Below are 16910 nucleotides of genomic sequence, written 5' to 3'. Positions count from 1 at the left end.
TCATGTTCATTGTTGGTCTCCTTTTTATCGTGTAGTACAACATGCCAATTTTTGGATGCAGGATCGGCTACATAAAAGACTTGTGATGCTTGATATGCCATAATAAATGGTTCATCTTCATATGCTACCTTTCGAAAGTCAACCAATGTCATTCCCGATTCATCAACTTTCACACAAGTTTTATTGTCAACCTATTTGCATTTGAAAATAGGTATAGAAAACTTGGTATAACTAAGTTCCCAAATCTCTTGTACGACACCGTAATATGGCATGGATCCCACAATAGGATTTTGATCTTTTGAAGTTGAGAATTGTAGTGACCCTGCCTCTAAAGTGACTTCGCTATTCTGCACAGTGCTTTTATCATCTTGAGACTTTGTATAAAATAAAGTCTCATTGATTTCATAGCCAGAACAACATAACACATCAAACTTTAATCCATTTGCAAGCCATGTTAATGTTTCAGATGCAAATGGGTTCTTGATGATTTGTTCTTTAAACCAAGTCATGAAAGTTTTGTTATGCTTCATGAACACCCACCTCTTTGATTGTCTTGGGTTTTTTTCTTTCACAATGTCTTTGTGTTTAGTCAAATATGGTATGACTTCATCTGTGTTATTTAATATATACAAATGTGCTTGTATAACCTCTTTTCTAGATTTGCTTTCCACATGTACACCTCTTGAAGACTTTTGCATTGTTGTACATGAATGCCAACAATTGTCAAGCACTCCTATAGAATTTGCTTTTGACATGTACTATGAACAAAACTCAATGGCTTCCTCTGCAATGTATCTTTCAATGATTGAAGCTTTTGAACGATATTGATTCTTCACATATCCCTTCAAGATCTTCATATATCGTTTCACTGGGTACATCCATCATAGATAAACTGGTCCCCACAATCTAATTTCTCTTACAAGATGAACGTTCAAATGCACCATGATGTCAAAAAATGATGGAAGAAAAAGCATCTCTAGTTGACACAATACAATAACAACCTCTTGTTGAAGTTCCTCCAAATTTTGAGGGTCAATAACTTTCTTACATATGGAATTGAAAAATGAACACAATCGAGTTATACTAAACTTCACATTTTTTGGTAAGATACACGTATGGCTACAGGCAATGAATTAACGATACGGATGAAATAGATTTACGAAAATGAATTGTTTTCCTCTCGTGCTTTAACTGTTCATATGATATGTTTTCTTCACATATCAAGACATAATATAGACGTATAATATAGAAGTGGTAAATCCAAAAGTACACAATTCTACAGTAATTATGTCCATGTTGGTGTTGATTTTAATGACTTTTTGTTTAGCTGCTTTGTTGGGGTTGCTCCTGCGATCTTGTTGAGGTTGGCGTTCCTCGTATTTGTTGGTGTTGTTGCTATCTTTCTAACATCTTCTATTGCTATAGCATTTCTCATACATTCTATCCCAATTGCTATGAAATCACTCCATGTTCTGAGTATTTAAACAATAAATCTTACATCACACATTATATAACATATATTTTGTATACAAAATTCATTTGTAAAACTTAATTGTTTACAGATTTTAATTTGTATGTAATTGTCGGTAAATAATTCTAACTTTTTTTATTTATTTTAGTGCGGTATAAAAAACCTTTATAAAAAAACTTTTATGCACCGATAATTATAATAATTATGGTTTGTCTTTTGTCTCTTCCTTCAAGGAAACTTTTCTCTATAATATAATATTCCAATTTAAGCTATAGATTAATTTTTATTTATCAAATATATACAACTCAATAAACTATGTTCCTTTGAGAGCATTAAGGCTATTTTGTTTTGTCCCCACGTAATCCTTGCAAAGAGAGAACTATTCTGACCCACACAACTGCACTCTTTGTTCTTTAATATCTGCCACGAAAAATATTCCCACCAGGACAGTGCTGCTACCATCTGTTGTATTGTATCCCCAAAACCAGAGCTCATATTGTTGCTGAAAAAGGGTGGTAAGAAGTCACTCTCATGTCACCCTCAACTTTGTCTCATTTTTTTGACTTTCAGAGACAATTAATGCACATAAATTGCATTAACTTGCAACAGAAAAGCTCTTACGTCCATATCCATTCTACCACGCTCACAGTTTTATAGCCATACGGACATGCCTCTATCTGATCAATACTGATTCCTTTGTTTTGTTCTCTGTGCAGTCGTTGAATTCTTCTCTTGTTGTGTTGCGTCGGTCAGAAGGTATATTCAGTAAATGACAGTTATTCTTTTCATGTTATCCTTTTAATAGAGACAACCTTCTATGCGAGTTGTCAAAATATATTTCATACCGAGTAATCAGAATGAATCAAGAATACTTTTCTGCACTTTGTTTATTTGATTTATACAAGACTGTGCACTGTTTCATAATCAGTAATAAATAATTTTGTAATAGTAAAATTGTATTATCATGGATTATGTTTTAATATAGAGAAAACGCAACAAATGTTTTAACTAAAAATCACATAAAGTGATTTTTAGATTTGAATGTTTTACCATGTATCTTTCATATAAGCTTAAAATAATATTATATTACTCCTTTTTCAAATATATGTAAATAAATACATATTAACAATCAATTTAATACCATCAGTTATCGGTTCTGTATATTTCGATTATAGTATAATAAAAAATATAAAAATTGAACTTAGTATGCAAAAAATCGTTGCATCCTAATAGCTTCTCCAAGGGTTTAATTGTATTAATCTTCTCTTCAACTAATTCAACCAAATTAGGTGACCATTAACGATAAAATATATGCTTCATTACCTATTAATATAATTCAAATAAAATAATTTTTTTACACAAAAAATGATTATTTTTATTTATTTTAAAAATAAAATATATCAAGTTGAAAAGATTATTTATCCATTTGTACATTAAAATAATAATTATATTTTGTAAAACATTACAGATTATTTATTTATTTATGTATTAAAATAATAATTATGTTTTGTAAAAGATTAAATGGAGTCATTTTTTTTATGGGGAATGAAACACCTATTTTTAATTTTTTTTTATCAGCAATGAAACACCTATCTTTTTTTAGGAGTATTTTAATCCATACTCTTCTTTCTACTATTTCATTTCCGTATTGTTCATCCCATTCCAACGTATTCATTCCCTCAAACACAGTAATGGCTTTGCAGGTATCATCTCTCTCCCCCTTACACTCACTCTCACTCACACACAAAGTTGCTATTTCATATACCATAATTCTCTCTCGAAACGATGCCTTTAAATCTTTGAAGATTTTTTTTTATAGCAGAAACAGCAACTAACTTCTATCCTTATCATACATGCCACTCGATTCACTATGAGCGTTTTTGGTTTAACTCTCATCACCTCACTAAGAGTGGTTTTAGAACATATATTATCTACGAAAAAAGAAAACTCTTAATAACTTTCAGTTTGAATGTAACCAAAATAAGTTTTTCATATTCTCTATCTTATATTTGTTTTACGTATCGTTTGGCTGGTTTTGAGGCAATGCAGGAAGAAGGGTGGCCTTTGGGTTTGAGACTATTGAATGCAAGAATTGGGTTAACAGGAAATGGTGATTTCTCTGGATCAGTTTCCTTCAGCACCATTCTCACTGCTTCTCCCACACCTTCAACTGATTATTCATCAGATCTTGACACACAGGTAAATAACTTTCTTTCAATAAATGTATAATGGTGATTATTGGTACACCCACTTTGTGGAGACAAACTTTTACACATTCTGTCTCGTATTAAAGTTCATCGACGAGTTTTGAGAGTTTTTCAAACAATCATTTTGAAAACTAAATCATTTTGTGTAGTATGTTTAGTTTTAGTTGATATATATAAGATCCCTGTGCATTGATTTATCACTAACAAATTTGGGAAACTTTTGTGGAAATGATACACAAATATAATACATACTTGTTAGTATGTTATAATCTTAAATATATCATTCGTGGTGGATAGTTAATGTATGAGTTACTAGAGTGTAAATAATTAATAAGTTTTTAAGTTTTTTGAGTACAACTGTCAGAAAGTTTGCATAAATAATGCAATAAAAAGAAGTGAATTTAAGTTTTTTCACAGTAAAGAATTGTTGTCTGCAACACAACCCGCGATTGCTTAGTGTACATTCTTCATGTTATGACTATGATTTTGGTGATTAGACGGTTGTTTTCAAACGGCGTCAAAAATCTTGAGAACTTAATAACTTCATGCATAAAAATCACCCATAAACAAAATTTTTTGGAATCTCAACCTCTTCAGTTTACCGTTGTTGTTTGATTTCTATGGTCCAGAACATGCTCTTGGCCTCCCTCATCACGCTCAGACATAATGGTTCTGATTTTATTTGTGTCGTTTAATTTTGGCTTATAGGTTGCATATTCAAGTACAACTCAATTAAAATATATTCCTTTAATTATGAATTAAGTCATATTATTAAAAGAAAACTATTTTGACCGTGTGTAGTTAATATTCCCAATAACAGTATTATTTTTTACTTTACGTGAAGAATTATTCCAAACAGTATTTATTACCATGGGTGAAAAATATATTTAATGAATAGGAAAAACGAGTCAAAAGTTTGAGAAGTCGTTTTCGAAACACAAATCAAATCCATAACATCTCGTTAAGACAGCCATTTCCATAGATTCTTCGTAGACAGTAACTAAAAACTGACGATATATATAGCCATTTTCACTGTACAGAAGTATTTCTAAGGAAATTTTAGATTGGATTATGCATGTTCATATAGCATTTTTTTCACGAGTCATTTTGCTGACTTCTTATTAATTGTTCGGTTAAGTCCACTGGATCATTCTTCCGTGACAAGAGCATCACGCTGGGAAGCCTCATGAGAATTTCTAGCTTCGTAGAAGTCTCAAGGAGATCAAGCAGGGGAAGAATGGTGCAATCGTCAAAGAACAACGAAAGTAATCACAAGCTGAGGCCTTGGTTGTTCTCACTTTGTTCAAAGCTAACTACTGATGCAGTGAGTGTTGCTGCTCCCTCACTTGGTAACTATCTTCTGTCAGAAAGAAAATCTCCACATCATAGAAGGAATAATCATTGTTCAACCATTTATGGACCCAATGACTTGTTCCCGGTTCAAGAGTCAAAATCGCTATTTGTTGGTGGCCACGTTGCTCATAAAGCGTTGGAACAAAGCAATGGATATGGAACACCTGTACTCTGTTGTCTGTGCAGATAAATCGATGAATGATGACCCTTTTGCTTCTCACGTTCTTCGTATTTCGTTCCAAGAATCTTGGATTTCTTAATCTGTTGCTCAACAGTATCAAACCTTTATCTTATGTTTTGTTTGGTCACTAAGTTTCAAGTAGTTGGTACAATTTATTTTACACCAAGTCTACTTAATACCAGAGCTTACTTTTTTTTTTTTTTTTAATTCAATTGTCTGCGCCCAGATCATTGAAGCTTACAAAATTTACAATAATTACGAACCATTACCAATAGAGTTACACACCAGATATTGTATATTCCTCGTATATATGATGATGATGAACAATTATAATAAGAGTAAATAATGATTATAAATAAATAAGTATCGATATATTTTGTTTTTAGTATAATAAAAAGTTATAATTGTAGTATAATAATTTTAATTTTGGTATTTTGTTAATTTTATAGATGATTAATATATATGCTCAACGGCTCAAGATGTGCTAAATAATGTAGTTCAACGAGGTCCATTAAATCTCACTGGTTAGAAAATAGTATGAGATAATCACATATTAATAGTAACTTTGATAAATCTAAGTAGTTTGATTATATCATTATATTGTTTAATACCATATATTTATAGAATATTTGGTATATCAGGTCAAATGTCACATTATTATTATTATTATTGTATATATGAGTTAAATTGTTATTTTATTGATATTATAATGATACCACACTACAAGTTTTATCACTTAGATTATAGGGTCCAAAAACTCTATAAATAAATCTAGCATTTCTTAGAAGAAACACACACTCATACTTATTCTCTCTATAAGGTCTTTTGTTGTCGTCTTTTCTTTACCCTATTGTTTTTGCCATTGTTCCTGAATGTACAAGTCTTTCCTGGAAAACAAAACAAGAAGAGATGGGTTACAATATTTTTCTCTCGCTCTCTTTTCTTCTTTCTCTTTCGCTCTCTTTTCATTCTTTTCTCTCTCCTTCCTATCATTTTCTTCCTTTTCTCTCTTCAATTTTTCCACTTGTCTTGTTTTTTCCAACATCTTTAGTCATTGTAATATCATTTGTACTCTCTCCTCTCTTTCTCTCGTTTTTTTTCTCTTAGTGCTCTTACCTCATTTTATCTCCCTTCTTACTCTCTTTGTGCTTTTTACTCTCGTCTCACTTTGTTTAGTACTTTGAGCTTTTGTATAACACTCATCTCCACCTCTTTCAAGCAAATAATGTAATCCTTGAGGTCTTCATGAGTCATGGGACTTGCATCCCAATTAGGACAATAATAAACTGTGTCCATAACCTTCACACTTGGTACATGTAAAAGCACTTGTTTTATCTCTTGCCAATGATTTTCTTTCATGTTTGTGCTCCCTTCCAAGATCGACAAGTTTGCTATTCAGCTTGATAATTCTGTACACAGTGACATTGATATCCTCCACCAAGGTCGAATGCTTATGGAACTTTGTGGAGTGCTCAAAATTGCCAAATCTTGTAGTGAGAGATAAAAAACAGGAACTGACGAAGAGAAAGTTAGTGGTTAGCACAAGTAATGTAGATAAAATTGTCAAATAGACCTCACCACTCCTTACGTGTTTACACTCAATTCACTTGTGTGTTACTCTTGAAAATGTATGCATTCTCAAAAGTGTATTCATTCTCTCTCAAGTACATGTTAAGATCTTCACAGAACCTCTAATCAACCCATCAAGAATTTAGTATCAAAGTTAAAGATGTAACGGATATAAGCTCAACGTAGGAGATCAAGGAAAGGAAACTTTATGATAAAACCAAGGAATTTTGAAGACGAACTAAAATGCACCAAAATCAAGAAATAGCTCAACCAAAGAGAGTAAAATATGTGACAAAACTAAGACTATGACAAAGAGAAAAACACTTTAAAAGAAAAGAGTAATATAAATAGTGTATTCAGAATTACTACTAGAAATGTGAAACAAAATGCTCAAGCTAAACTATGATGACCAATTCAAAATCCCACAAGTAATATTTCCAACAATTTAGCTCAAGGTACATTGTTCCGCAACACAAGAATCCAAAGAAAGATCAAACTTAACAAAAAATGACAGACAAAAGACTCAATAAGGCTAGGAATTCAAGAAAAAATACTTATACCAACACGAATTTTGACCTAGAAATAAGCATGAATAAGGGCTGATTAAAGTGCAGAACAAAAGCATAAAATTGTGATTAATCTTCCACCAATTTTGTGTTCCTTTTAAAAAGCACAAGTTGAAAATGATGAAGAGCAAACAAAACTAAAATTGCACTACAGAATAACAACCTAAAGGTTTTGATTTCATTTTCTTCAAGGAATCAATACACAGAGTTTAGCAAGCCATGATATTAGATTTACAAGACAAAACAAAACAAAAATGCATCATAAATGGTAAAGAATGAGAATACAAGTTGAGTTATGGAGAGAAACGAAAAATCCCAAAATGGGTGTTGTTCCAATGTGTAGAAATATGAAAATGGAGTGGCTGCCTTCAATGGCTATTCAATGGTCTCCCAAAATGTGAAAAGAGAAGACAAAATGAAAAATTAGGGTTCTGGTCCCTAAAACCCAAAACCCCCAATGAGGTAACAACACTCTACACACCCAAAATTACAAAACTTCTACTCTCAACTTCAACATTACGAAATTATCAATACTAATGCTGACGTGGAAAAACGGGTTGATGTGGCATAGATGAGGGGGCATAGAAATGGCACTGATGTGACATTTTTCTCTTTAACCTAATATTAATGTCCAAGTCCACAAATGTTTCACAACAAAACTTCAAAATAAGTAATGAACAAAAATTAGACTAAAGAAATCCAAATAAATAAATAAAAACTGAAATATTGGCCCAATGAAGCCCAATAGATGAGAATGCACTAGCAGTAGACAATTGTGAGGATTAAATGCCCCTCAAGATGGGCATAAAAAAGTAAAAAAAGAAATAAGAGAAAATAATGGCTCATCAAGCTCCCCCACACTTAGCCTTTTGCACATCCTACCACAAAGATTCAAAGAAGCACAATATCTATGAACATCATCCAAGCAATTCAAAACATGTCAAATAACTTAAATCATCTCAGAAGGTGAATTGAAAGCAACCTAACCTCATGGAATATACACAAACACAAGATCAACAGATGGAATTGGACAAGTGTAACAAAATTAAAGAAAAGAAAAAGAAGACTCCATGAGTCATGGTAGGAGAAGAGAAGTGGTATCAAGCAAGGGGGTCTCCTCCACAATCGTGTCCACCAAAGAAGGATTATTCACTAGTGCATTTTAGAGTTTCTACATCATAGTATATGCCTTGGTTCCTGCGCACCCGCTGCATATAAAAACGTGGTGGCATTTTTGTAATAAAAGGCACCTTTTATGCCTCGGTTGTCATACTAACCGAGGCATATAGCTTAAAAAATTTTACGAATTCGCGCTGTCCACAAAATTTGAAAATTTTTATTTGCTTTTATGCCTCGGTTACCACAAAACCGAGGCCTAATACCATTCTTGCTTCAGGTTTTTATTACCCAATGCAGTTTCTTGGTTATATTTTTTTTAATTTTTAATTCACTGACAGAATATGCCTCGGTTCCTTTATAACCTAGGCCGTAGGGTGCTTTTTTGCTTCGGGCCAGCTGCCAACCGAGGCATATACGGCTTCTTAGGGTTAAAAAAACCCAAATCCTTTCGCAGCCGCGCAAAGCATCTTCTTCCATTCTTCTTCTTCGAGCATCCCCACGCAGATCCAAATATTTTCTTCTTCTTCCACTGCGCCCTAGCCATTTGTTCCAGCTTCACCACCGCTGCACCGTGGAGGAGGTGGTTTTGTGACCGCTGCTGCTGCGTCATTCCACCAGCGCCGCTGCTGCGCCGTTCTGCCAGCACCGCTACTGCGCCGTTTCGCCAACGCCGTTGTTGCGCCATTTCGCCAGCACCGCTGCGCTGCCACTTCACTGCGACGAGATTGGGCAGCTCCTTCTCGTATTCTCCGATCAAGTTTGGTGAGTCTTCGTGGAAGAGGGATCAGAGTCCCGTGTCTGTTTTTCATGGCCCTGTTTCGTGTTGTGGTAGCAGCAGAGGTTCCATGGGTTTGTGAGGAATGTGTTGGGGTTTTGTTTGGACTTTTGGTGAATTGATTTTTTGTTTGTGTTTTTTTTTAGATGCGGGCTAGTGGGGATCCTTATTTGCAGCATTGTTTGGAGACTGTTGTGTTGCTGGCTTTGATTGGTTCCAATTCTACAGTTGTGGCTGCGGGGCTCTTGCATGACACGTTGGATGCAGAGTGATATATTTTTAATTTTCTCAAACGCAATGCAATACAATGCAGCAGAGACCACAAACAAGTATACAGTTTGATGCTTCATTGTGTTCTACGTCAATGATTGCTTTATTCTGCTTACTGTGTGACTCCTATATTTGTCACAGGCACGATCAATACAAGAACTTGGACGGAAGAAGTTTGAGAAGTTAAGGATTGGCTTTGAACGATCTCAGATGGAGCAAAAATCAGAACAAAAGGCAAGATCTAATTATTTGGTTAAGAAGCAACCGAAGAAGCCTTTAGTACGTACTTCACTGGAACCTGTTGGCTCTGATTTCTGTTCAGGAGCGACTCTTGCTACTATTGCAGAAGAGAATTCAAATTTTTCTTTTTTTTTTAAATAGTTATATGCCTCGGTTGAGACAGACCCGAGGCAGTAAATGTACCTTTCTGCCGCGGTTAAAATAGACCCGAGGCAGTAAATATTAAAAATGCCTCGAGTTTATAACTGAGGCATAAAGAACTACCTTTTTACCTCGGCCGTATATGCCTCGGTTGCGGACCCGAAGCCAAAAACTGAAAATAACTGCTGTCATTTCCCTTTCCTGCACTAGTGATTAAGGAATGGCTTCAAACAATGCCCACTAACCTTGAAGCTCTTATCTGTGGATTCACTTTTGATCTCAACTGCATTATAAGGAATAACATTATCTACAACAAAAGGGCCAATCCACTTAGACCTAAGCTCACACATGAGACTAAGCCTATAGTTATACAACAAGACTTCGTCTCCAACTACAAACTCATTTGTAGTTATCAAGCTGTCATGGAATTTCTTGGTTTTCTCCCTTTAGAACTTGGAGTTTTCATAGGCTTCCAATCGAATCTCATCTAATTCATTCATCTAAAGCTTACTTTCTTCCCCAGCTTGGTCGAGAGAGAAATTGCAGGACTTAACAACCCAGTATGTTCGGTGCTTTATCTCTATAGTATAGTGGCATGTTTTACCAAAGACAACCTCATAAGGAGACATCCCTATAGGTGTCTTTGTAAGCAGTCTTGATATAAGATGTTATATCTAACAAAGTCCACAACAACCTGAGCATCGTCAATATAAGACCTGGAAAAAATTAGAATAAAGTAAAACCCATGGGAAAAATTAATGACTTGATTAAGATTGTTGATTTATTTAATTTAATTATTTTATTAAATTATGAAATATAGAATAATTATTTGAGTGATTTAAGTTATTGTTGTATTTATTTTAATTATTTAATTTAGTTATATTATGTGAACTACAAGTGTTTATAAATTTGTGGTGTGCATTACGCATGTGCTTGGCATGTTTGGGTGGAGTGTTCGAATCTTGTCTTTATCTTTGTTTTTCTCTCTCCTATTTTCTAGGTCACGTGCACGTTTGTTTTACTTATGTTGTTGGGTTGTTGTTTTCTCCTCCTGTGGTTCTTATTGCTGCCACAAATAATAAAAAATAGTCAAGGTCTTTTCTAATTTTCAGTTTTTTTTTCGTAATGCATAATAACAACAACCAGAAAGAATAAAACTCATTTCAAAGCTAAGGTTGGTAGAGGAGAGTAAGGGCGGTAGTTTGGGAGAAAAACCATAGGTGATATGTGTTTTTGGAGTGCTTAAAGAGGGAAGGAGTGAAGAGGGCAAGGCAAAGACCAGAGAGAATCGTTGGTGAGTGGCTTTGGAGGCCTCCCACCAGTGGAACTCTTCATTAGAAGGAGATACTCAGGTTCCTGGAAGGAGATACTTAGGTTCCTGGAAAAAGACACTCAGGTTCTTGGAAAGAGACACTCAGGTTCCTGGAAGGAGATACTCAGGCTCCTGGAAGGAGATACTCAGGCTCTTGGGAGGAGATATTTAGGCTCCTGGACTTAGAAACTGAAGCAAAGAAGGTGGACATGTGCATTTAAAAGATTCATTGGTCCCTACATAACTTGTGTTCGCGGGTACATCTGTATTCGGCAGGAACATTTGGCGCCCACCGTGGGGCCAGGCGAATTAGTGCACATGGTGTGTACAAGGAACATGACAAGTAACGACCCCGATGTACCAACAGCCGAGAACAACCAGGCAACCGTAAAGAGCAGTCAGATGGCAATTATATTAGCCATATAATGAGAGTTAGGTGAATTACGAGAATAGAATAATAGACTTAAACGAAAGCTTGAAAATACAAAGGAAGAGGGTTAGGGTGATCAACAATGTCCAAGCAAGACTCATGTTACTTCCCTACCTACACATATGAAAATAGTAGGAGAAAGCGCACAAAGCACTCATACTCCCAAGGAAGGCACAACAAATACCATGGTACCACGGCAGGGCGCGTGCAAGCACACCTTTGTGGATGGCATAATGGAAACACCCTCGCCCCGAGGATGGAAGTCCTTGACCATGGACAAATACGATGGAACCACCGACATGGATGAGCAGATACATGTGTACTTGACCCAGATCGGACTTTACACCTTTGATGATGTAATTTTTTGCAAAGTATTCCCAACATCCCAAAAGGGTGCAAGCCTTAGTTGGTTCACTTGTCTTGTCCCACTCTTCGTAGATTGTTTCGACACCTTATTATACCAGTTTGGAGAGAGATTCGCTATGTCAAAACCACACGATCTCACCTCCCTAGCACTCATCAGCATACGCCAAGAGGAAGGGGAATCCTTGAGATCGTTCGTGGAACGCTTCAGCAAGCTTTCCCTCACATCGATAACTTGAGTCTAGAGGTAGCCCTGCATCAGATGATTAACGCACTAAGAAGCGGACCCTTTGCCAATAGTTTGTGTAAAAGACCAACAACTATTATGGCCGAGTTAAGGCATAGAGCGGTAATACAAGATGCAGTTGCAAAACAAAGCATGTCACGAAGATACAACTCTAAGGTCAAATCAAGGAAGTTCCACCCAGGTGACTTGGTTTGAAGAATGAATAGTGATGCAAGGAAAACAGAAGGAAAGTTCTCCGCGAATTGGCAAGGACCTTTCCGGATGCTTGCAGATGCTGAAAAAAAAAGCATACAAGTTGGAATATTTTTCTGGCGAGCTAGTTCCTAACACGACTCATTTAAAGTTTTATTACAACTAAACTTTGCAACTAGAGGTACTCTTTCCTACTTCAATCTTTTAAAATACTTTGTGTCATCACTACTTGTTTTATCTTAAGATCTCCATATATACCTCCTCCATGCAAAAAGTCCCTGTTGATATAACCTATCAACCAGGGTCGACTCAAGGTCTCTCCGAAGACCCGATCTCTCACAAGTCCCTGTTGATATAACCCATCAACCAAGGTCGACTCAGGGTCACTCCTAAGACCCCATCTCTCACAAGTCCCTATTCATACAACCTATCAACCAAGGTTGACTCAAGGTCTCTCCTAAGACCCTGTCTCTCACAAGTCCCTATTGATTCAACCTATCAACCAAGGTCGACTTAGGGTCTCTCTTAAGACCTCATCTTTCACAAGTCCCTGTTGATACAACCCATCAACCAAGGTCGACTCAGGGTCTCTCCTAAGACCCCATCTCTCACAAGTCCCTGTTGATACAACTCATCAACCAAGGTCGACTCAAGGTCTCTCCTAAGACCCCATCTTTCACAAGTTCCTATTGATACCACCCATCAACCAAGGTCGATTCAAGGTCTCTCGGAAGAACCCATCTCTCACAAGTCCCTATTGATACAACCTATCAACCAAGGTCGACTCAGGGTCTCTCTTAAGACCTCATCTCTGACGAGTCCCTGTTAATACAACCCATCAACCAAGGTCGACTCAGGTCTCTCCTAAGACCCCATCTCTCACAAGTCCCTGTTGATACAACCTATCAACCAAGGTTGACTCAGGGTCTCTCCTAAGACCCCATCTCTTACCAGTCCCTATTGATACAACTCATCAACCAAGGTCGACTCAAGGTCTCTCCTAAGACCCCATCTTTCACAAGTTCCTATTGATACAACCCATCAACCAAGGTCAATTCAAGGTCTCTCCAAAGACCCCATCTCTCACAAGTCCCTATTGATACAACCTATCAACCAAGCTCGACTCAGGGTCTCTCTTAAGACCTCATCTCTCACGAGTCCCTGTTAATACAACCCATCAACCAAGGTCGACTCAGGGTCTCTCCTAAGACCCCATCTCTCACAAGTCCCTGTTGACACAACCTATCAACCAAGGTTGACTCAGGGTCTCTCCTAAGACCCCATCTCTCACAAGTCCCTATTGATGCAACCCATCAACCAAGGTTGACTAAAGGTCTCTCCTAAGACCCCATCTTTCACAAGTCCCTATTGATACAACCCATCAACCAAGGTCGACTCAAGGTCTCTCCGAAGACCCTGTAACATCCGGACCAAATATTACGGGTTTAAAATATAATATAAAATAAGAAAATAAAATCACATTTATTATAAATCCATTTACCAAAAACACAGGAATTTCAAAGAATTTATTTCATAATAAAGATAATTCTAAGTTGAAATCTTCTCGAAATTCAATAAAATACCAAAACAATCTCATAATAGATTACATTTTTATTCCAAAACCAGAAATGATAAAACTCTATAAAACTGTTCCCATGAGTTTTCCCCGCTCCGCTGCTAAGCCTCACCAGATCCACCTGCAACATCATCTGCTCCCGTGTACCGCGTACACGATCATCGCCAAACACAAGCAGATAGGGTGAGCTAAGAAAATAAACATATATATATGGCACACATATACCACTCACACAATCACACCAAAGGAATTCCATCCTTTGATCTCACATCACATAGCCACCACCATGTTATCTGTGTTCTACATCAGTGAGTACCTCAAAGTGTCTTGTTGCCATACCTATCGGCCATAACCGATAGAGCACGTGCGGGAAACCATGCTACAGATCATACACCGTAACACCAGGTGGAGTTCCCATATACGAACATAATTTGTAACGTCCCAAGAATACCAAACTCATCAGTCAACTACTGAGGAGGGCAATCTATCTGGACCCATCCGTACTGGCCACAACTAGCACACTTACACCGGCAACACTCGCCAACCCGAGCTCAACTCAAGGGTTCCTCGTGTTCATCCACCATCCCGAGCTCAACTCGAGGGATGCCATTTCGAGCTCAACTCGAGGAATGCCACGTGCTTAACCCTTATCCCGAGCTCAACTCAAGGGATACATTTCGAGCTCAACTCAAGGAACACCAGCAAGCCGACCTTTAAGATATCCTAGAAGCCTTGTAGATCATGCACATCATAGCAAGCATAACACCAATCTGATACAACAAAATCGCCTGGCGGGCGACACGTACCGCTAGGCGCTGCCGCTTCCAGATTGCCTGGCGGGGGACACGTACCGCCAGTCGCTACAGTAGTACTTGCACATTACTGGTTTTAGTTCAGGTTCAAGCACCCTTCACACATGTTGCTCTCATTTGCTCTAATTCTAGAGTACCCCTAATGAAAGGCATTGCCATCTATAATGTTCTAAGCCTTATAGCACCTCACATGTGCATTCATCCCCTAGTCATATAGACAATCCCAAGCATGCTCAAACAAAATATAAACAGCAACACTTTAACAATTTTAAGCACATGATCTTATGCACCAACGTAATTTAATATTGACACCCATGCCTTCAGCAAACCAATTCTCCACATGTGACTAACCCAAAGGAACATTCAAATTGATAGAGACATACCACATAACCCAATCATGCTTCATCAGAAGTTAATTGAACTTATCAAGAGGTTATTCATGCATTTTAACGACTCCAAAATCAGCAATATTGAGTAACGTATATGTCTAGCTACTGACCTCCAAATCCAATCTCCACCGTTCAAAGCGAAGAATCACATGTTATGAACCACCTTTCAAAATTGCATTTAAATCCGACGGTTAACGAACTGGGAAATGGAGTTTTACAAAAACTGTGTGAACCAGAAAAATATGGTGGCGCCTAGTGCCCAGAAGTGAGGATGTGGCACCTGGCGGGACTCAAATACCGCCCGGCGGTTCCTGTTGCGCGAAAAGTAAAAAAACAATGTTCTTCGTTAACAGAACCCACGCACCTCTCTGGTATGGCGCCTGGCGGCCAATTGGGTGCCGCCAAGCGGTTCCTGCTATTCTAGGAACCCAAAAATCCTCCCCTTGCACTTGCGAAGCCCCGAACACTCCTTGGTCTTCCTCCATTGCAAATTTCACCAAATCCTCACTTGAATTCATTTTCAGTTATAAGGATTCTCATCTCAAACCCATTCATTCGCTCTTTCCAGTACAATTGAACCATCAATTTGCTTAGAACATTAAGAACCCACTTTTCAACCCGAACATCATCTTCCCACTGTTCCATTAAATTTAGCTTGCAATCACTCGAAACCCAATAATATTAAATATCAAATCCTCACTGAACGATTCAGTCTAACTCCCCCTTCGATCAGAATCATATCAAATTACGCAAAACACCAAAATCGTGCCAAAAGTGGTTTGCATCACCTGGCGGTTGTTCATCACCACTAGGCAGTTCAACAAAAACTCAGAAAATCTGGGTTGTAGCCATGTGTCGCCTGGCGGTCAGGGATGTGTCGCTTGGCGGTCAGGGATGTGCCAGCAGGCGGTTCCTCTTCACAAACCCAAAAATAAGCACAAACTGATGCGTCGCCTGGCGGTGGTTCATCACCCGCCAGGCGGTTTCTGGAAAAATTCCAAAAACTCGAATTTCAATGTAAGCAAAGGGAGATCATACACGTACATGATATAATACATACAGATATGCGTAAAAATATAAATAGACGTGGTTCAGCTCCCCTAACCTGGTTTTCTTAGCTTATTTTGGAATTGTTTTGAGTTCCCCCTTGATCACAAATAATCCTCCTTTGATTCTATCTCTTTGTAGCTCCTTTCCTCACTCAATCCTCAACAAACTCTTAACTTTCGTTCTCCTCTCCCTATACAACAATAACAAATGCAGAAATCTTTTCTCTCACCTAAAATTTCCCTTATAATAGTGCCTTAATGATGGATTAATGTGCTAAAACGAAAATGACATTTAAAAATGGTATAAGTGTTATTCAATGGTTCATAACACATCTATTTTTCAGCCACCCTTGGCTGCTCCTTAGCCAGTTGGGGTTTCCATGCCCTTTCACCTTCATGCCAAAGGAAATTTTGACAAAAAGAGAGTTTAGTTTGGGGTTCACTAAGGTTCGAACCCACATCAAACCAATTTATCAAATCAAAGCACAACCATTTAACCAATTCATGTTTTGTGATGATTAATATAATTCTATGATTATATTATCCCTCAACATTTTCTAGCATATTATTATTAAAAACAAAATAATTAAATAACACACAAACGGCCGACTGTTGATACAACTCATCAACCAAGGCCGACTGTTGCAA

The 16910-nt window shown here is 37.2% G+C and overlaps 1 protein-coding gene across 1 annotated transcript; it reads left to right on the top strand.

The window, feature by feature from the left end:
• Positions 1-3085: 3085 nt before the first annotated feature.
• LOC114165750 (uncharacterized) lies at positions 3086-5372 on the top strand. Its single transcript, XM_028050321.2, has 3 exons — positions 3086-3174; positions 3521-3670; positions 4817-5372. The coding sequence occupies exons 1-3, from the start codon at positions 3163-3165 to the stop codon at positions 5219-5221; spliced, it is 567 nt and encodes a 188-aa protein (XP_027906122.2). The 5' UTR covers positions 3086-3162; the 3' UTR covers positions 5222-5372.
• The last annotated feature ends 11538 nt before the right edge of the window (positions 5373-16910 follow it).

Source organism: Vigna unguiculata, chromosome 10, assembly GCF_037176805.1.
Source record: "Vigna unguiculata cultivar grain cowpea cultivar isolate G323 ecotype 2 chromosome 10, ASM3717680v1, whole genome shotgun sequence".
NCBI classification, from domain to species: Eukaryota; Viridiplantae; Streptophyta; class Magnoliopsida; order Fabales; family Fabaceae; genus Vigna; species Vigna unguiculata.
Note: the sequence above shows the minus strand (reverse complement) of the source record. Positions and strands in the feature narration are given on the sequence as shown.

Excerpts from the sequence above, each read along its gene's own strand:
- LOC114165750 (XM_028050321.2), top strand. Across the intron at positions 3,671-4,816 it reads CATCAGATCTTGACACACAG|TCCACTGGATCATTCTTCCG; the intron begins GTAAATAACTTT and ends TGTTCGGTTAAG.